The sequence below is a fragment of the Manis javanica genome, chromosome 1, assembly GCF_040802235.1.
Source record: "Manis javanica isolate MJ-LG chromosome 1, MJ_LKY, whole genome shotgun sequence".
NCBI lineage: Eukaryota > Metazoa > Chordata > Mammalia > Pholidota > Manidae > Manis > Manis javanica.
The window spans coordinates 109,710,417-109,733,363 of NC_133156.1; the positions used below are offsets into that span (position 1 = coordinate 109,710,417).

At 34.0% G+C, this 22,947-nt stretch overlaps 1 protein-coding gene and 1 pseudogene across 4 annotated transcripts in view; one reads left to right on the forward strand and one right to left on the reverse strand.

The window, feature by feature from the left end:
* MTREX (Mtr4 exosome RNA helicase) overlaps positions 1–22,947 on the reverse strand; it is a 131,603-nt gene that overhangs the window by 60,686 nt on the left and 47,970 nt on the right. For all 4 annotated transcript variants that reach the window (XM_073236288.1, XM_017641047.3, XM_037022312.2 and 1 more), the window contains 4 exons: positions 22,309–22,388; positions 18,567–18,677; positions 16,939–17,040; positions 14,004–14,129 (listed from right to left, as the gene is read on the reverse strand). In XM_073236288.1, coding sequence (XP_073092389.1) covers positions 14,004–14,129; positions 16,939–17,040; positions 18,567–18,677; positions 22,309–22,388 — 419 coding nt within the window. The remainder of the gene's footprint in view (positions 1–14,003; positions 14,130–16,938; positions 17,041–18,566; positions 18,678–22,308; positions 22,389–22,947) is intronic.
* Positions 120–13,995, forward strand: LOC140849329 (heat shock cognate 71 kDa protein pseudogene; annotated as a pseudogene).

Sequence of the window (22,947 nt, forward strand, 5' to 3'; positions counted from 1 at the left end):
GAGAGGAAAAAAACATCAGTATTGCTTTTCAAATAGATTTACAAAAATACTTTTAACTTCTTAAATTGCTTAATAATTTAATCTATGTAAAGGACTACTACAGTATTATAAATGACCAATACAAAGTAATAAAATAGTTGATCTTTAGGAAAACAAAGAGGGGGAAAAACATCACTAAATAGGACAGTACTAGTTAAAATGCCAGGTATGAATAACTGTTTCTAGGCACCTGACAGGATAACACTTTCTGATGCCCCAACGTGTGGGGCAAATACACTGTAGTGATGTGTCACTTCCTGGCCAATTATTTAATTGCTGGTATGAAAAGCTATCTTTTCCCTTCTGGCACAGTGACTGGTAATGTTGAAGATGGTGGTTTCTCCTGAACAATAAAGATGAGCAGAACCTTCTCTATAAACCTGCACTGAACAGGTTAGAGAGATAAACCTTTATGTCCCTGAGATTTAGGTTTGTAATACAGCATAACCTAGCCTATGCTGACAGAATATACTAAATTTCAGAATGATACTCACTCACGAAGCCCTTAGTTTTCTGGAATGGCATAAAACTGCTAATTGCATTCCCCCCAAATTTACAGACCATTTTTAATCTTCACCTTGATAATTCTCCTTTCTCCTCCTAACTATGGCTGTAACCAGAGAAGGGTGAGACTCAATGGCTAGGCAGATTAAAACATTAATCTACAACAGTACAACCTTAACTCACAACAAGGTTTAGATCCAAGATCTTTTGAGATCTGAAATTCTTTTTCAGCAATGTTTCTTCAAAGTATTTTTTTCTAATGCAAACAGTTTCTAAGAATTAAAATGGTTGAGAGCCCACACCTACTCTAACTGGGCACGAGTTACCCCTGCTGCCTCACTGTCTCAACATCGTATCTGTTCAGCCAACAGGCCCCTGATTTAACCATGCGTCCTTCTGCAAGGCCCCAGTGTTTAGGAGGCAGTATGTGTTGTAGTTGCAGTGTACAAGCTGAGCCTGGTTTTTGAAGTTTGAAATTCCAGCTGTTCCTCCCACTAGCTGTAGCCTTTGGACAAGTTACTCAACCCTATATGCTTCTTAATCCTTACCTGTAAAATAGGAATAAGTATGTTTCTTTGTTTTAAAGACTGAGTGAGTTATCACAGGTACCATGATTACAAGAGCATTTAGTACAAAAGAAGTGCTTAGTGTGTCCAGATTATTATATGCTCTCTCGCTAGTTCCAGAGGAGAGAGCCCACTCAGCCACGCTACAAGAGTAACTGCACTCTCCGAGGAACTGACTTCCTTTCTTCCTCTTCTGCTCCCTATGTCCCCCGGGGTGAGACTGGCTGCAGTAGGTCAGCCCGGCGGCTCCGCTCCCTCCAGGAGAGGCGAGGGGTGGCCAGGCTCCAATGTTTCCCCACACACCTTGTAGAGGGAAGGCCGGCTGGGCTCAGGGGCCTTTGTTCGCATTTAGAAGCTGGGGCATCGTGCCTTTGGTTCTGTTTTGAGCTCGGCCCCATTTTGGGACGAGAGGAAAAAGACCTTTAGGCAGGCTGTTCTATCACTTTATGAAGCTTAGAAATTCAGCATTCCAACATGGCTTACTTTTTGTATTGCATGATCAGGGAAAGTATTCATTCACATCACCCCATTTAGCACAGTGTTTGTCAGAAGAAGGAAGCCTTGGCCTTACTCTATTATATTGCTCAGAAATTTTCAATGATGGATGTAAGCGCAGTGGATTTTACAAAATCAAACCTCTCCAGAGCCCAATGGAATTCTGTTTTTTGCGACTTGTCTGATGGAGGAGGATGGACTGTGATTCAGAGACAATCTGATGGCAGAGAACTTTAACAGAAACTGGAATGACTATGAAAATGGCTTTGGAAATTTTGTCCAAAAAAATGGTGAATATTGGCTGGATAATAAAGTCTTCACTTATTGACTACACAAGAATTCCTATGAGTTGAATATTGGAGAATATTCTGATACAGCTGGAAACTCCCTTGCAGAGAATTTTCATCCTGAGGTGCAATGGTGGGCTAGTCACCAAAGAATGAAATTCAGCACATGGGATAGTGATAGAAGGAAGACATTGAGAGCATGGTCCAGGAAGCTGAGAAATACAAAGCTGAAGATGAGAAGCAGCGGGACAAGGTATCTTCCAAGAATCCACTTGAATCTTATGCATTCAACATGAAAGCAACAGTTGAGGATGAAGAACTTCAAGGGAAAATCAATGATGAGGACAAGCAGAAAATTCTTGACAAGTGTAATGAAATTATCAACTGGCTTGATAAAAACCAGACTGCAGAGAAGGAAGAATCTGAACATCAACAGAAAGAGTTGGAAAAAGTCTGCAACCCCATCATTACCAAGCTGTACCAGAGTGCAGGGGACATGCCAGGAGGAATGCCTGAGGACTTCCCTGGGGGTGGAGCTCCTCCATCTGGAGGTGCCTCCTCTGGGCCTACCATTGAAGAGGTTGATTAAGCCAACCTGAATAGAATTTAGCATTGTTCCACACAAAATACTGAAGGACCCAAATTTGTAGCAGTTTTAAATGGCTGTTTTTAAGTTGAGCTGCTAAAGTTAACTGGGCATTCTTGATACTTGAATATATGCACAGGGAAAGGAAATAACATTGCACTTTGTAAGCACTATATATTATAAGTGGAAAATGCAATGTCTTAAATAGAATCATTTAAAATTGGCACCAAAAAAAAAAAACTGTGCAAAAGATCAGCCTGGCCGGTGGTTTAACAGGTGTCACTCTGCAAACCCAAATGGCATTTACTACACTGGCCCCTACACAGCTAATACCGACAATGGGGTTGTCTGGTACATCTGGCATGGATGGTGGTATTCTTTGAAATCTGTGGTTATGAAAATCAAGCCAAATAATTTTATTCCAAACATTGTTTAACTGTCCCTGTTAGGCTTTCCTTACTGTAATTCATCTTGGTTTAAAGTGACTTGAAAAATAGCAAATCTGAAAATACAGATGTATGATGATGGCAAAAAAAAGAATTAAAATGGTTATGTAGTTACACAGGAAAATGACCAAATTCTCAGGAGGTACCTGTTGAAATATTTATAAGTGAAGTGTCATGAAGTATGTTATGTATTTCTAAATGGCATAGCAAAATACAAAAATACTCCTAGGGTAGACAGGGGCTCTTAAATTGATTTTTATCCACTTTCTCTGAAAACAGGGATGTGAATAGTATGCAAACCACATTCTTGGGGAAAAGAGGGACTACGGCAACTTCAGCTACTTCATAATTTTGCAAACAGACCCAGACTTTACTTTTCTGTTGTTTTTCTTTTCTATTATTGCCTACTTTAAGAAATCTGGGGCTTTACAATAGCAAATATTTATTTCCAACCTCTATTTTCACTTCTACATTCTCAACTGCTGGATAATATACCTATCTGAATTCTTAATCACCTGAAACTCAACATGGCATTTTGACATTGTATCCAAGTGAGTCCAAGACAATCACAACTTACACCTGTATTGGTGTAATTCTTAAATGCTTTTGAATGAATTAAGATTCATTCTTATAGAATCTTAATTTGGGTGCTAAATAATATGGTTATACTAACATGAAATTCATCTCTCTTGTTTTCATTCCTGACTGAATCTCACTCATACATAGATGAACAATTAGTGAGATGACTCATCTGATTAATAGTTAATGATATTACTCATTTAAATTCCAATTTAGTTCTTCTGCTTTATACCTTTCTTTATTTCAATTAACTTGCAGATTATCTCCTTAGTATATCTTAGATTAGTTCTTTTGTTTCTTTACCACTGCCATCACTCTAAATCAGAATTTTTATAAAAAATTATCTAGATTACAATTATCATCTTGTCTTGGTTTTAATTTCCCTTCCAATTAATTTGGCATCCTGCTCCCAGACATGCAAAAATATAATTTTACTGAGATATGGTATCTATTCAGTAACATGTAAATATTAAAATTTAGTAGTTGTACCAAATTTTGTTCTATTTCTACCATGAAATAGAATTGAATGGAAAATAACATAATGAGCTCTCACAAAAAAAAGGAAAAGGGGGAAAAAAAGGTAAATATGTGAGGTGATGGATATGTTACTTAACTCTCTGATGGGAATCCTTTTACAATGTATATGTGTATCTAGTCAGCACATTGTCCACTTTAAATATAATTACAATTTTGTTAATTATACTTCAGTAAAGCTGTAAAACCCCTTAATGAATCATAGCAGAAGTGTGTTAAGAAACTTTTAGTTCAGGCACACACATACACATGCTCATACAGATGTAAATAAATAAAACTGGACATGATATAATAAACTATTATTTGCTAAGGACTGGGATAAAATAAGGAAGTTTGAAAAATATGGAGCGAGGCTCAGATCTGAACACCCAATTTAGCAATGAAGGTAATAAACTTATCTGCCTCACCCCTAAGTAAACACACACATATCCTTTGGACTAGCAGTCTAAGGAAACTAAATACAACACATTAATGCTTGACTCTAAAGAGCCTTCTGTTTCCTGAAATACATTTTCTGATACTCCGTGAAATCAAAATGCAACCCCCACTCCTAACCCATCCCTTTAGGGATTGTTCCAGGATGGATTTCCCCCATAAAGCCTTATATTATAATCATATAGTCTAGAATCACCTCAAATTTCTATGATAACAGGAGATATCAGAATAATCAATATTCTGGCACTAAGTCATATATTGCTTCAAGTTCATTTTCTGTTCTATGTATGTATGTAAGCAGATTTCCCAAGTTTAAAAGTTACCACAATAAACTAAGAAAATGTCAATTACATAACCCTATCTTTTCAATATTCATATCACTAAAATTATAGGAACCCTCAAATGTTGAGCAAGTATTTGTCAACTTTTTATGTATTTTATTTGATCTTTCAACTTTCTTAAAAATATCAGAAGAAAGCCTAATAAAAGGGTGACCTAAAATTTAACCAACACAAGACAGGGAGCCAATGATAAGTAAAGATTTTAAACTTGCTTCATTCTAGAAAAACTATTAGGGTTCTTTCAGTTGCCAAGCTGCTCAATGACAAGATTGTAAGATTGAGATGTCAATTTTCTAAGGCTGTATTACCTTTTGAATGCTATTCTGCTTCTAACAATCTCTTAACCTTTTAGGATGCATGGTTTATTCAAACAAGCAGTTCAAAAAATTACTAGTCTAAATATTTTTGCATTTTGAACCTAAAAGGTGGAAGATAGAAGAAAATGGATAAATGTGAACCTTCCAACTCCTCCAAAAAAGGTCCATAAGTAGTTATCTTGACTAAATAGAGTACTAACCTTAAAATACAGGTATGTTCTTCCTAAAGCTCCAAAGACTTTAAATACTCAGTAAAGTCAAAATTATTTTTCCTTCGAACAGTTTAATTTTCTTTAGCTGTGAACAATGTGGTTTATGTTGAAATGAAGGCACAACTGACTAGAAGTAGAAAGCCTGTCATTTCCTGGAATTAGTTTATTTAATCATTTTCGAAATGATGGAAATGAATTAATTTTGATAAAAACAATAACCACATTTACTCCAAGTACTGTGATATTTTTATACTCCTGAAAATATGGGCACTATATTAGAATGTTTATTTCTTCTGGTTATACTGGAGAAAATGTAAAATAGCTCTTAACTGTTGAAGAATAAAAAGATGCATTCACAAGTCTTCCTGGAGGGCTAACACACTTTGTCTCATTCAACTTTTCATCTGAGTAAACGTTGTGATAAATTTATTTATTTTTAGCTTATATCTGTTAGATTAAAATAACTGCTGTCTTATGTCAATTCTGTTTGAGCTAATAGTTGAAAAATCTGTCCGTAATTAAAAAGAAATGGATGTTAAGGTTCAGATAAACTTTGAATACTATAATAGCAGAACTGGGAAAGTTGAACAGGTTTTCATAACGCGCTTTAGAAAACTATTCAAGCCAGAAAAAAAAAAAGCTAAGGAAAAGAAATAAAGTATTTGAAATTCAAGATTATTAAATTATTTACATGTACAAATATGTGTACGTATTCAATACTAGAAATTGCTACAAGTAACCTTTAGCCAATAAGCAATGAACACATCTTTCTAAGACATATTAATCCAGCAAAGGAAAGTGGTAAATATGAAATATTTAATATGAGCAGATCTGCATTTTATTAATGTATGATTATTTTTACAATATGAATGATCTATGTATTTTAATTATTTGAGAAAATTATTCTTTCTATTCAATAAAGTTGTTACCTAAGAGCAAATCTCAATCACTTTTGATAAAAAGAAAATAGACTGACATTATAATTTATTCTTTAATTCATATGCTATATTAAGTATGGCAAAAGAACAAACTGCTACCATGTCAGACTCTGTTTGCACCAATAACTGAAAAATCTACTTGCATGAAGAACTGTGAAGCAGTGCATATAGTGGTTAGGAGCATGGACTTTGAAGCTAGACTAGACTACCTGAGTTCAAAAGCAGAATTTACCATTTAATAATATAATTTTGGAAAAATCAGCCTTATTTATTTATAACATGGGGATAGTAACAGTAATTACATCAATGCCTGGGACATGTTGAACATTCTATAAATATTAGTTATTGTCATTAAGTTGCCTATAAATTCTTTAGTGATTGTTACATCAACTTGAAAAAATCCTAGGAACAAAAAAATCGGTAGCAGTTAGGTGGAGAAAGAAACCTATCTAGGAATACAGATACATATTTGCTTATATAACTATAGTATTAACAATTAACAGGTATCCTTAGATCAAACTATATAGCATTTGAAGTGTAAGGAACCACTTCACACTCATTAGAATGGTTATAAATCAAAGGAATAGATAATAAGTGTTGACTACAATGTAAAGAAACTGAAACCTTCATGCATTGCTGGTGAGAATGTAAGATTGCATAAACTTAAAAAGAGTTGGACAAGTCCTCAAAAGGTCAAACACAGAATTATTACATTACTCAGCAATTTCACTCATAGGTATATACCCAAAAGAAACAAAAACACATTCACACAAAAACCTGTAAACAAATGTTCAGAGCAGCACTAATCACAATAGCCAAAGAGTGGAAACAACCAGTATGTTTACCCACTAAATAATGGGTAAATAAAATGTGATATATCCATACAATTGGGGGATTATTTAACAATCAAAAGGAATAAAGTACTGATACATGTTCCAACACAGATGAAATCTGAAGATAATGTGCTGAATGAAAGAAGCCAGATACAAAAAGGTCACATACTGTATGAGTGAACTTATATGAAATGTCCAGAATAGGCATATTATTATACGGAGACAGAAAGTAGATAAATGGTTTGCTTAGGGCTTGGGAGACGGAGACAGAGCTTAGGAGGAATGGAGTGATTGATAATGGACATAAGTTTTCTTTCAGAGTTGATGAAAATGTTCTAAAAATGATTGTGGTGATGGTGGCAAAACTATGAATATATTAGAACCAAATAAAGTGGGTGAATATTTGAATTATATATTCAATAAAAATATTTTGACAAAATTTGAAGGATAGAATAATTAATTTCAATAATTATATTTCTAATAAGGCAGTTTAAAAAACTTAAAAAAAGATGAAGGAACAAGAACCCTTGCACATTGTTGGTGGGAATGCAAAATGGTGCAGCCACTATAGAAAAACAGTATGGAGGTTTCTCAAAAAATTTTTAAAAAGAATTACATCCAGAAGTCCCAGTTCTGGGTACATGCCCAAAAGAACTGAAATCAAAGTATCAAATGGATACTAGCATTCCTATGTACAGTGCAATGCTATTCACAATAGTAAAGATGTGGAAACAACCTCAATATGAAGCAATAGATGAATGCATTTACAAAAAGGTGGTGAACAGATACAATGGCATACTATTCAGCTTTAAAAAAGAAAAAAATTTTTGCAATATGTGACAACACGGGCAAACTTTGAAGACATTTTTCTAAGCGAAATAAGGTAGTTAAAGAAAGACATTAAATACCATGATTCCACTCATATGAGGGATCTAAAATAGTCAAAGTAATGGAATCATAAAGAGGAATGGTGGCTGCCCAAAGACTGAGGGGAGGGATAAATAGGGAGCTACTCATTGAAGTGCATAAAGTTACAATCAAGCAAGATCAATAAGCTCTAGAGATCTGGTGTACAACAGTGCATCTACAATCAATAGTAACTTACATTTTTTTAATTTAAGGGATGTATGCATTTTATTATTTTATTTTATTTTGGTATCATTAATTAATATACAATCACATGAGCAACACTGTGGTGATTACATTCCCCCATTATAAAGTCCCCACCACATACCCCATTACAGTCACTGTCTTTGAGCATAGTAAGATGCTGCAGAGTCAGTAGTCAGTACTTGCCTTCTCTGTGCAATACTGCATTCCCCATGCTTGCTCTCCACTACATTATGTGTGCTAATCATAATGTCCCTTTTTCCCTTTATCCCTCCCTTCCCACCCATCCTCTCCAGTCCCTTTCCCTTTGGTAACTGTTAGTCCATTCTTGGGTTCTGTGAGTCTGCTGCTGTTTTGTTCCTTCAGTTTTTTCTTTGTTCTTATACTCCACAGATGAGTGAAGTCATTTGGTGCTTGTCTTTGTCCGCCTGGCTTATTTCACTGAGCATAATACCCTCTAGCTCCATCCATGTTGTTGAAATTGTAGGATTTATTTTCTTCTTATGGCTGAATAATATTCCATTCTGTATATGTACTACCTCCTCTTTATCTATTCATCTACTGATGGACATGTAGTTTGCTTCCACTTCATGGCTATTGTAAATAGTGCTGTGATAAACATAGGGGTGCATATGTCTTTTTCAAACTGGGCTCCTGCATTCTTAGGGTAAATTCCTAGGAGTGGAATTCCTGGGTCAAATGGTATTTCTATTTTGAGCTTTTTGAGGAACCTCCATACTGCTTTCCACAATGGTTGAACTAATTTACATTCCCACCAGGAGTGAAGGAGGGTTCCCCTTTCTCCACATACTAGCCAATATTTGTTGTTTGTCTTTTGCATGTTGGCCATCCTAACTGGTGTGAAGAGATATCTCATTATGGTTTTAATTTGCATTTCTCTGATGATTAGTGATGTGGAGCATCTTTTCATGTGCCTGTTGGTCATCTGAATTTCTTCTTTGGAGAAGTGTCTGTTCAGATCCTCTGCCCATTCTTCAACTGGATTATTTGCTTTTTGTTTGTTGAGGTGCATAAGCTCTTTATATATTTTGGATGTCAACCCCTTATTGGATATGTCATTTATGAATATGTTCTCCCATACTGTAGGATGCCATTTTGTTCTACTGAGTGTCCTTTGCTGTACAGAAGCTTTTTAATTTGATATAGTCCCACTTGTTCATTTTTGCTATTGTTTCCCTTGCCCAGGGAGATATGTTCAGGAAGAAGTTGCTCATGTTTATATTCAAGAGATTTTTGCCTATGTGTTCTTCTAAGAGTCTTATGGTTTCATGACTTACATTCAGGTCTTTGATCCATTTCTAGTTTACTTTTGTGTATGGAGTTACACAGTAATCCAGTTTCATTCTCTTACATGTAGCTGTCCAGTTTTGCCAACACCAGTTGTTCAAGAGGCTGTCATTTCCCCATTGTATATCCATGGCTCCTTTACTGTTCCACTCTTGTGTTCCACTATTCTATGGGTCTGTTCTTGTGTCAGGACCACACTGTCTTGATTACTGTGGCTTTGTAGTAGAGATTGAAGTCAGGGAGCGTAATTTCCCCTGCTTTATTCTTCCTTCACAGGAATACTTTGGCTATTCGGGGTCTTTTGTGGTTCCATATGAATTTTAGAACTATTTGCTCTAGTTCATTGGAGAATGCTGTAGGTATTTTGATAGGCATTGCATTGAATCTGTAGATTGCTTTAGTCAGGATGGCCATTTTGACAATATCAATTCTTCCTACCCAATAGCATGGGATGAATTTCCATTTGTTAGTGTCCTCTTTAATTTCTTTTAAGAGTGTCTTGTAGTTTTCAGGGTATAGGTCTTTCACTTCCTTGGTTAGGTTTATTCCTAGGTATTCTATTCTTTTGCTGCAATTGTGAATGGAATTCTTTCCTGATTTCTGTTTCTGCTAGTTCACTGTTAGTGTATAGGTATGCAACAGATTTCTGTGTATTAATTTTGCATCCTGAAACTTTGCTGAATTCACATATTAGTTCTAGTAGTTTTGGAGTGGATTCTTTAAGGTTTGTTATGTACAATATCATGTCAACTGCAAACAGTGACACTTTGACTTCTTCCTTTCCAGTCTGGATGCCTTTTATTTCTTCATGTTGTCTGATTGCTGTGGCTAGGACATCCAGTACTATGTTGAATAAACATGGGGAGAGTGGGCATCATTGTCTTGTTCCAGATCTTAGGGGAAAAGCTTTCAACTTCTTGCTGTTAAGCATGATGTTGGCTGTGGGTTTGTCACGTATGGCCTTTATTATGTTGAGCTACTTGTCCTCTATATCCATTTTGCTGAGAGTTTTTATCATGAATGGATGTTGAATTTTGTCAAATGCTTTTTCGTCATCTATGGAGATGATTGTGTAGTTTTTTTCCTTCTTTTTGTTGATGTGGTGGATGATGTTGATGTATTATCGAATGTTGTACATATCATCCTTTCATCCCTGGGATGAATCCTACTTGATCATGGTGCATGATCCTCTTGATGTATTTTTGAATTTGGTTTGTTAATATTTTGTTGAGTATTTTTGCATCTATGTTTATCAGGGATAATGGTCTGCAGTTTTCTTTTTTGTGGTGTCTTTGCCTGGTTTGGGGATTAGAGTGATGCTGGATTCATAGAATGAGTTTGGAAGTATTCTCTCCTTTCTGTTTTTTGGAAAACTTTAAGGAAAATTTGTATTATGTTTTCTTTAAATGTCTGATAAAATTCAGCAGTGAATCCATCTTGTCTGGAAGTTTTGTTCTTGGGTCGTTTTTTGACTACCGATTATTCAATTTCTTTGCTGGTAATTAGTCTGTTTAGATTTTCTGTTTCTTCCTGGGTCAGTCTTGGAAGGTTGTATTTTTCTAGAAAGTTGTCTATTACTTCTAGGTTATCCAGTTAGCTTACAGTTTTTCATAGTATTCTCTAATAATTCTTTGTATTTCTGTGGGGTCTGTAGTAATTTTTCCTTTCTCATTTCTGATTCTGTTGATGTGTGCAGATTCTCTTTTTTTCTTAATAAATCTGGCTAGGGGATTATCTATTTTGTTTATTTTCTAAAAGAACCAGCTCTTGGTTTCATTAATTTTTTCTGTTGTTTTATACTCCTCAATTTTATTTATTTCTTCTCTGATCTTTATTATGTCCCTCCTTCTACTGACTTTGGGCCTCATTTGTTCTTTTTCCAGTTTCAATAATTGTAAATTTACCCTATTCATTTGGGATTGTTCTTCCTTCTTTAAATAGGCCTGGATTGCTATATACTTTACTCTTAGAACTGCCTTCGCTGCGTCCTACAGAAGCAGCATTGTGCTGTTGTTTTCATCTGTCTCCATATATTGCTTGAACTCTGTTTTAATTTGGTCACTGATCCATTGATTATTTAGGAGCATGTTGTTATGCCTTCATGTGTTTGTGAGCCTTTTTGTTTTCTTTGTATGATTTACTTCTAGTTTTATACCTTTGTGATCTGAAAAGTTGGCTGGTACAATTTCAGTCTTTTTGAATTTATTGAGGTTCTTTTTGTGGCCTAGTATGTGCTCTATTCTTGAAAATGTTCCACATGTACTTGAGAAGAATGTATATAGTGCTGCTTTTGGGTACAGAGTTCTAAACATGTCTGTTAGGTTTATCTGTTCTAATGTGTTGTTCACTGCCTCTGTGTCCTTACTTATTTTCTGTCTTGTTGATCTGTCCTTTGGAGTGAGTGGTGTGTTGAAGTCTAAAACGAATGCATTGTGTTGTTGCTGTCATTTGTTTCCATATATTGCTGGATCTCCATTTTAATTTGGTTGTTGATCCATTGATTATTTAGGAGCATGTTGTTAAGCCTCCATGTGTTTGTGAGCCTTTTTGCTTTCTTTGTACAATTTATTTCTAGTTTTATACCTTTGTGGTCTGAAAAGTTGGTTGGTAGGATTTCAATCTTTTGGAATGTACTGAGGCTCTTTTTGTGGCCTAGTATGTGGTCTATTCTGGAGAATGTTCCACATCCACTTGAGAAGAATGTGTATCCTGTTGCTTTTGGATGTAGAGTTCTATAGATGTCTATTAAGTCCATCTGTTCTAGTGTGTTGTTCAGTGCCTCTGTGTCCTTACTTATTTTCTATCTGGTGGATCTGTCCTTTGGAGTGAGTGGTGTGTTAAAGTCTCCCAAAATGAATGCATTGCATTCTATTTCCTCCTTTAATTCTGTTAGTATTTGTTTCACATATATTGGTGCTTCTGTATTAGGTACATAAATATTTATAATGGCTATATCCTCTTGTTGGACTGAATCATTTATCATTATGTAATGTCCTTCTTTATCTCTTGTTACTTTCTTTGTTTTGAAGTCTATTTTGTCTGATACAAGTACTGCAATGCCTGCTTTTCTCTCCCTATTAGTTGCATGAAATACCTTTTTTCCATCCCTCAATTTTTAGTCTGTGTATGTCTTCGAGTTTGAAGTGAGTCTCTTATAGGCAGGATATAGATGGGTCTTAAATAGTACCTTACAAGTTAAAAATTTGTTAAGATGGTAGCTCTCATGTTAAGTGTTCTTTCCGCAATAAAATTAAAAACTTTTTTTTTAAATGAAAGACCACAGAACTTTATGCTCACAGGGTTAACAAATCCAGCGATATCAGGTAAATGGAATGAAAAATCTGTACTAAAGGAACCAAATGCTGTGATTAGGAAATTACCTTCTGTAATTTGGCAACCTGATTCAATTCTTTCCATACAGAGTATTAAGAGAGAAACATATTGTTTATTTTCCCTGGCACAGTTTAAAGAAAAGAATTAAAATGCAAATTTTTGCCTTTGCGTCACTTTCATTAGAGCTATAGTTACACGGATGCCTAAAAACAGGTTTCCAAGTGTTAACCTTTAAAACTGAAAATAAGATACCATTTATAAATAGTGTCACTATATTTACAGACATGCTTCATTTTCACATGAAAACATAAAAAAGGTATGTCATTATGTATTTTTTCTTCAATATTCCAGGTTTCCTACAACTGTATCTAATATTCTCCATGCAATTCCCAAGTTTCAGAAGAGGAACAGTTTATTTCAGAGATACTGACCTATGTATGTCGTAACATATTTTGAAGGTTTATTATAAGTACCTAAATGGGCTAGCAGTTAATTATATATTTTTAATTAGTATTATGTTTTCTATCTTATTAATGGATTTCTCTATAATAACTTCTTAATAGATGGAGAAAGAAAGCACCAGATTGAACTTCTTTGAGGTCTTGAAAACAAAACCAAAACAGAAATGTTAGACAATCCAAAACACAAATAATAAGCAAATAAAATGATTAATCTAATTTGAAATAAAGTTTAAACTTGTTGGACTATTTAAAATCCATCAGTAGAACAGACTGAACTAGAATGGTAGATTAAAATTAGTTTATGAGGCTACCTAGGCTTGTAAAGTAGAGGAAGGTAACTGCTAAAACCACTGATTATCATGTGCACTACTTTCTGTTCTCATAGGTGAAGACCAATTCATGCAGTGGAGGGGCAGAGAAAAGGGTTATCTTAAATTTGGAGGGCCAAGTAAACACTTCTGTCCTCTATGGAAATCTTCACACCCCTCTCTATCACATTTCAGAAGTTACAAAACATCAGCACTCTGGGTAGTGACTCTACCTTCCCAGACCCAGACAGTTCAGTAAATTAACGCATCTATTTTGAGAGGTATTTGAATTGACAGAACATATTTCTAAATATTTCTTGAAATATGTTGCTTAAATTCCTGGTGAAGGCACAGAAACTTAACTTGGCTACCTTAAGTAGTTGTTTTCCAATGGTTGGACTCATCTTTTCATCCACCATAAGAATTACAATTCCTCTATCATCCATTCCCCTCCTTCCAGCACGACCAGACATCTGAATGTATTCACCAGAAGAAATCTAAATGAACACAATTAAAAATTCCAAGTTTAGGAGAAAATTTGTTAAAAAACTTTTTTCTGAAAATTTTTATTATAAAATACACAAGTACAATTGATACAGTTCAAAAAAGGAAACATAATTAAAAACACAAATTTTTAGAAGATTTTAAGCAAAAACAGAAAAATGCAAAACACTGAAGGATAATATTACAAAACTAAACTTAGCCTTAAAATGATCAAATACAACATAGCTACAGGAAACACTGGTTAGTTCACTGGCTTAAGAAGTACCTTTGAGCTAGATATTATGGAAAACAGCAATGCCTAAGAAAGCTTACAATGACCCAACTCTACTAAATACCAATCCTGACCATTAAACTTTCTTAATTTGCAAAATGAGAGTAATATAAAATAAACTTAAAAAAAAAAAAAGGCACAGTTTTCCCTTATTTTCTCAGTATACATTTCCTTGGAGTTTGGTAGAGTCCATTCATCACTAAGAACAACCTAGTGGAGAAAGTATAGCAAGCATCCCATATGTAGGTTTTTGGGGTGACAACAAACCACCTGAACACTGGAAAAGTTTTATCTGTAGGTTCATGTGTAATGTTTTCCTGTAGGAAGGGTCCACAGTTTTTAGATTCTCAAAATATATGTGACTCAAAAAGAGTTAAGAGCCACTGCTATAAGAAGACTTATCACTGGTAGCATTAAAAATAGATTTAGCAACTTGGGAGCAAGGAAGGCACCAGAAAAAATAACACAAAAAGGCCAAATCTCCTCTTCCCCCTAAAAATAAAAAAATAAAAAAAAAATAAAGCAGACGAGAATATTTCAAGAAGGCAGTCCAATAAAATCTCAATAGGGTCCAAGGGTAACATTACATTATAGCACAATTATAATGTTTAGATTTCATAATTACATCTTGAATCATCTAGGAAAGATGGCTATACTCTGTGTCCTTACCTTGGGGTCCACATGAAGAAGCACATAAAGTGACAAAAGCCTTATATTCCTGTCCCATCAATTTTATTCAAGGAATTAAGTAATATTAAATTGACAGATTAAGAAGAATTTAAAATTCTACATTAGTTTAAAATATAAAAGATGTGAAAAACTTTTAACTTCTTTACAATTAAAAATCATATTCTATATGAATTAAAATTTTTAAACTTCAACTTTTAAAAAGTTACAAGTCACACAACATGGATGGAGCTAGACGATATTATGCTCAGTGAAATAAGCCAGGTGGAGAAAGACAAGTATCAAATGATTTCACTCATCTGTGGAGTATAAGAACAAAGCAAAAACTGAAGGAACAAAATAGCAGCAGACTCACAGAACCCAAGAATGGACTAATAGTTACCAAAGGGAAAGGGATTGGGGAGGATGGGTGGGAAGGGAGGGATAAGGGGGGGAAAAAGGGGCATTAAGATTAGCATACATAATGTAGCGGGGGGAGGGACACAGGAAAGGCAGTATATACAGAGAAGACAAGTAGTGATTCTATAGCATCTTACTACACTGATGGACAGTGACTATAATGGGGTATGTGGGTGGTACTTGATAATAGGGGGAGTCTAGTAACCATAATATTGTTCAAGTAATTGTACATTAACAATATCAAAATAAATGAATAAATAAGTAAATGAGTAAGTGCGCAAGTGAATGAATAAATGAATGAATGAATGAATGGGTTACAAGTTACACAAAAATTTGCGGCTATTAAAAATTTCTAAAGAGAAATAACATTGTCTCACTATACTTATATTTCTCTTATACAGCACCCAACACATTTTAAAATAAAACAAATTGAGAAAAATGCTTTGTCTTTAAAATCCTACCATGGGTACTTTTCAATGTTTTGATAATTAGTAAGTACTGCCAGAAAGTTTTCACACACACAAAAAATTAACACTTTCAAGGATAAATGTTAGTAAGTACAGAAATGGCTATTTACAATCTTTTCCAAATGCCAGGTTATGTGAGTCTTTGGGTTGCACAAGATGGTCAAATGAGAAATCTCTCCTCCTCCACCTGGTTTTCTCCCTGTAATGCTCCACTACATGCCTGGTAAATACCCATCTGCTGCTGCTGCTCAGTTTAAGGACTGCTTTCTCTAAGCTGTCTTCCCTGACTCCTTATATACAAATTACATTTTTTTTATGCTTTATGCTTCCTGTACATTTCAGAGTCCACAATACAACAGTTTATTATATGTCTGTCAACTTTCAACCAGTACTAAATTTCCTTAGAGGGAAGACTGGCTTTATTTTAACTTCAGCATCCTCAGTACCTACTGTAGTCCTATGCCCATAGTTTAAGTTTGGTAACTGTTCCCTGAATGGATTACTTACTTCTGCACTAAGAATTTATTTTTTACCCAAATTCACTGTTCCACCCACGATTCCAATTTTCGTTTCTTCTGCCTCAAAAAAGACATATGTACAAACCTATGAAAGCCTTTATTTTAAACATGAAGGGTAAAAGAATGAGCTACAACTGCAGCCACTGTAGTAGAGGTGTTTAAATGCTCTAAGCTCTAAGAAATGAAAATTCTAGATATACTCAAAATTCTTTACGCATTCATGAATCATCTGTATACTTATCCCTCATCACACTTCACCCTAAAGGAGCTTGTTTGTTTTTTGGCTAAAGGATAGAAATATAATGGATCTTAAGTTTAACCTTGATGAACTTGTTGTATTAGCTCAGGTAAAAGGTCTCAAGTATTTAAAACTGAAAATCTCAAAGATTACATGAGCCAAAGTCACCTTAATATAAAATCACTAAAGATAAAATTAATTTCAATATATAATTTTACTTACCCACCGGAAATCCTTCCCATCAAATTTTCGGGCATTTGTAAATAAAACAGTTCTAGCTGGCATGTTAATTCCCATAGCAAAAGTCTCTGTGGCAAATAAGGCCTAAATAAATGAAAGGTTTACAATTACGCATGTATTTTAAACTGAAAAACTAGTTTTATGATTTAAGTGTAAATAAATCATTCGTTTTCAAAATTATCTGTGAATGAGACCACAAAAAGAAGACAACATGCTATTCAGATATATTTCAGTATTTCAGTATTTTATATATAAAATTATTCGATAATATTTAATGCCCTTCGTATCACAGAAACTTCTTGATTGACGGAAAATAATTTTTCTTAAATTCTAGTGGTGGTAACCTGGAAGGAATACTGGTCTAATGGAAAGATTAGGCTATAGATTATTTATGTAAACACAGTCCCATTTCCTGGCTTTTCACTGATGATGCAGCAGTTTTCAAGAAGCCTTTACCATCTGAGGGGAGATCACAATCAGTTACCTACCCTTCAAGTTCACCTCTAAGATTTTATCAACAAAAACTTTACAACACAAACTTTCTGTGCTTTAAGCACACAAAGGTGTATGCACAAGTGAAGTCACTGAAGAACTATTAAATATTCTAAATTTTCACCAACAGGGAAAAAGACAGAAATACTTTATTGTATCAATGGAATGCTATTCATCTGTTAAAAAGAATGAAAAGCTACGTATATGATAAAACTGGATAATAACATGAGTAGTATAATCACTTATTTTGTCCAAAAAATGAATCATATATTGTAAAGCATATATGATATGTATGTATTTAAGTGGATATTCTTGGTAAGTGAAGGGGAATGATGCTCTTTCCTTCTTTTCTTTACGTACAACTGTTCTACTTGAATTTTATAACAAAAATGGTTCTCAGCAAAATATGCAACCGAGAAGGAAACATAAGCAGAACCTTATCATACCCAGGTATAAACAGTGTCCAATTATTTATGCAAAATGCCTCAAGTATATTCTTTAGGGTGAGTAAAATATTTTAAGTGCTAAAATTCTTATGATAAATTACTAATCTGATTTTTAAAATTTAACCTGATTTTTATAAGCATAAAAGCACTTTGTGAGTCATATAGAGGCTTATGACTACATTTTGAAGTTGTTTTCCATTTTTAATATTCTATTTCTGGATACAGAATTCAGCATAATTTTAAAATTAGACTCTATAGAGTTTAAATGAAAATATCCTAAAAAGCTTTCTTTTGTAACTGTACCAGCAACCCTCCTTTTCTACAGTAATCCTTTCAAGCTGTATTTAGGAAAGAGTCCACTTACAGAATCAACTCCAGGTCTGACAGTTATTTAGCACCTTCTTAAAAATTACACGTTGTATCAAAAAGTGTTACCATTTCTCACTTTAAGAACAGGAAAGGAAACAAATGGTTTTTTTACCTACAGGCCCCAATTTATGAAGTACAGGCCAAAATGATAAATAAAAGTCAAGTTCCTTACCAAAGTCAACCCATACAACCAAGTTAAAAACAAAAACAAAATAAAGCTGACTATAAACAGTGTTCCCGATCATTTTCAAGCTGTTCACACAACACAGTTCTAGGGCATAATAAATAAAAATAAAATCATACCTTTATTAATCCTTCAGAAAAGAGGATTTCTATAGTTTCTTTCAAAATAGGAAGTAAACCACCATGGTGAATACCAATTCCCCGCTTCAAAAGAGGAAGTACATGTTCAACCTTTGATTAAAATAATGTTAAAATAAACATAAAGTAATGTAAAATAACAATGATTTGAAAAAAAAGGAAAATTAAAAATATTAAACTAACCAAATTAAGAAAAATGGTTAATCAAAAAAGAATGCTATTTAATAATGCTTTATATATGACCTTTTCAGAATAAATGCAAAACCCCATATTCCCAGATTATTAAACTCAGTACACAATATAATTCTGTCCTAGCAAACTTTAAATGTGAAAGGCATACTTAACATGAAAATGCACTTCATCTAACAATAAACAAATTACTTGAGTTCATTCTCATTAACGCTATTAGAGTGGGCTAGCATAATAGATGCATAAAGACATGCTTCAGCTCTTAGATACTAGTAATTCAGCTGGAAGGAAAAATTACAAAACAATTTTATAAATTAAATAGTGTTTTAAATACAAAGACTGCTACTGCAGTCTTATAACAGAGTATGACCTCTCATTTTTTTCTTTTCACAAAACAAGACTTTTATATATTAGATTGGACTGATGATGAGGACACACACCAGACCAAATATGTCAAAATCTTACAGAGTGGTACCCAGGGAGCACTATATTTTAAAACTCCCCAGGCACTTCCAACAGTCAAAGGGGAAAAAAACCCTGGATTAAAGCAAAATAAACATTTATTTGTCACTGAACACATGATTTTCATAAGGTGTGTGGGCTATGATTTTGTTAAGTAGCCTCATGAATTAAGAAACACAGTGACTTAAAACTAGCATTAAAATTTTGTAGTATTAGGAACAAGAAGCAGGAATTTCCAGACCATACTAGGTTCCAGAGCAGAGTTCCCTTAGCCAGTAAACCTTACCTGGTCACTTTTTCAGAACTTCAAAATACAAATTAAGCCCTGAAACAAACCACCAATGGGTCAACAAAGAAATTACAGAGGAAATCAAAAAATATTTGCAGAATAATGAAAACAAAAACACAACAATGCAAAATCTCTGGACTGCAGCAAAAGCAGTTCTAAGATGAAACTTTATAGCATTACAAGTCTACCTTAAGAAACAAGAAAAATCTCAATCTAACCCTACACCTAAAAGAATGAGAAAAAGAATAAAGCCCAAAGTTAATAAAAGGAAGGAAATAATAAAGATCAGAGTAGAAGACTAAAAAAAAATACAATGAAACTAAGACCTAGTTGTTAGAAAAGATAAAATTGTTAAACTGTTAGCCAGAATCATCAAGAAAAAAAGAGAAATTACAAATAAAGAAAATCATAAATGAAAGAGAAGTTATAACTGACACCACAGAAATGTAAAGGATTAAGAGATTACTATGAAGTTATATCCCAATAAATTGGACAGCCTGCAATAAATGGATAAATTCCTAGAAATATGTAATCTCCCAAGACTAAACAAAAATTACAAAATCTAAACAGATTACTAGAAACAAAATTGTAGCAGTAATCAACAAACTCCCAATAAATAAAAGTCCAGAACCAGATAGCTTCACAGAAGAATCCTATCAATAATTTAAAGAAGAGTTAATACCTATCCTTCTCAAACTATGCCAAAAAAATTTAAGAAAGAAAGCTTTCTACATTCATTCTACAGGGCCCTGATAAATGAATGAATTTAGTAAACTCGCAGGACACAAAATCAATATACAGAAATCTGTTTCATTGCTATACACAAGCAATGAACTAACAGAGAAATTAAGAAGTCAACTGCATTTACAACCACATCAAAAAGAATAAATTACCCAGGAATAAAGTTAACCAAGGAAGTAAAAGACCTGTATTCTGTATAAGACACTGATGAATGAGACCGAAAAGGACACAATTAAATGGAAAGCCATGCCATGCCCATGGATAGGAAGAATTAATATAGTTAAAATGGCCATACTACCCAAAGCAATCTACAGACTCACACAATTCCTACCAAAATACCAAAGGCACTTTTCACAGAGGAGAGTGAATAATCCCAAAATGTGAATGGAACCACAAAACCCTACATAGCCCAAGAAATCTTGAGAAAGAAGAACATGCTTAGAGTATCACATTCCCTTGATTTCAAACTGTATTACAAAGCCACAGTAATCAAAACAGCATGGTACCGGCACAAGAACAGATATACAGACTAATGGAATGGAAGAGAGAGCATAGAAATAAACCCACACCTATATGGTCAATTAATACATGACACTGGAAGCCAGAATATACGAGGGAGAAAAAACAGTCTCTTCAATAAATGGTTTTAGGAAAACTGGACATGCAAAAGAATGAAAATGGATCACTGTCTTATACCATACACATAAATCAACTCAAATGGATTAAACACCTAAATATAAGACCTGAAACCACGCAACTTCTAGAAGAAAACATAGGCAGTATACTCTTGAACACTGGCAGTAGCAGCTTTTTTCTGGTTATGTCTCCCTATGCAAAGTAAACAAAAGAAAAAATAAAATGGGATTATATCAAACTAAAAAGCCTCTGCACAGCAAAGGAACCATTAACAAAATGAAAAGGCAATCTACTGACTAGGAAAATACATTTGCAAATGATATATCTGATAAGGGACTAAGATACAAGAAATATATATATATAAAGAAATCAACACCAAAAACACCCAAATAATCGATTAAAAAACAGGCAGAAAATAGACATTTTTCAAAAGACAGACAAAATAGCCAAGAGACACCTGAAAACATGCTCATCACTAATCAGGGAAATGCAAACAAAATCAAAATGAGGTATCACTTCATACTAGTCAGAATGGCCACTACCCAAATGACAATAAATTAACAAGTGCTGGCAAGAATGTGAAAAAAAAGGAACTTTCACACAAGGCTGGTGGGATTACAAATTAGTGCAGCCACTATGGAAAGCACTATGGAGGTTTCTCAAAAAACTAAAAATAGAAGTACTGTATAACCCAGCAACTGCACTTCTGGGAATTTACCCAAAGAAAACAAAATCACAAATCTGAAAGGATATATGCACTTCTCTCTTTATCACAGCTTTATTTTCAATAGCTAAAATATGGTAACAACATAATGTCCATTGACAGAGATGAATGAATTAAAAAAGATGTGGTACATATATACAATGGAATATTAAGCATAAAAAAGAATGAAACCCTGCCATTTGTGACAACATGAATGGACCCAGAAGGTATTATACGAAATGAAGTCAGAGAAAGAGAAAAACCGTATGATCTCACTTATATGCGCAATCTAAAAAAACAAAACAAAAGAACAAAACTGAAATAGACTCACGAACATAGAGAACAGTTGCCACAGGGAATGGGTGCAGGGGGATGGGCAAAATAGGTGAAGGGAGATTATATATAGAGTAGGTTTGATATCTTGATCTGGGAAATGGTTACATGAGTATATAAACATGTGAAAATTCACCAAGCTGTAAACTAAGATTAGTGCATTTTAGTATATACATCTCAATATAAAAAATTTAAAAAATGAATTCATTCCCACCCCCAAAAAGTAAAATATAAATCAAGGTATCATTTCAGTGCACAATGAGACGTATTTATTGTAGTGCTGAAACAGGGCAATATAGTTACAAAACCAGAAATCAAAGCAAATATATGCTACCTATTAATATCCATACTTGGTGACATTAAATACAAACCTGAGGGAGCTTTTTATCTTCATCAGACAAGCAGTCAATTGCATTACTGAATACTTCTTCGACCATCTTCTTTTCTTCATCTAAGAAAATCCAGAGGTACATAAATATCTAAGTCACCAACACCAAACTTCACACATTGCAAAGAATGAGTCTATAAGAAGACTCAGTATTTAAGATGGTCAGAGGGAAAAGGACATAAAATTACTTTGTAATTATTTAATAAAATGCACTGCCTTTCAAAACACTATATAGCAGAATTAAATGATGAATGTACTTACTATTTTACCCAACTAGTAACAATAACTACACTAAATACACTATGTACAATATGTAAGTCTAAGAGCTATAGGTCACAGGGATTATTATTATCTACTATTGAGGAAAGTGAGGATTAAAGCAAATAATAAATAAGCACTGATATTAACTGTTACAACAGTAATCCCAAAGTTTGTGCTCTTAACTATTATACTGCCTTCTTGCAGTTTCTATCCAGTAACAGGCAGTCAATAAATATTTGCTGAATTAATTAATATATAACCCTGCAACATTAAGCAAATACACCACTGGTAAGTGTAAGAAAACATTTTTAAGCTGAGCAATTCACTCAAATAAAATATAAAACATTCCTGTCTTTGGGAG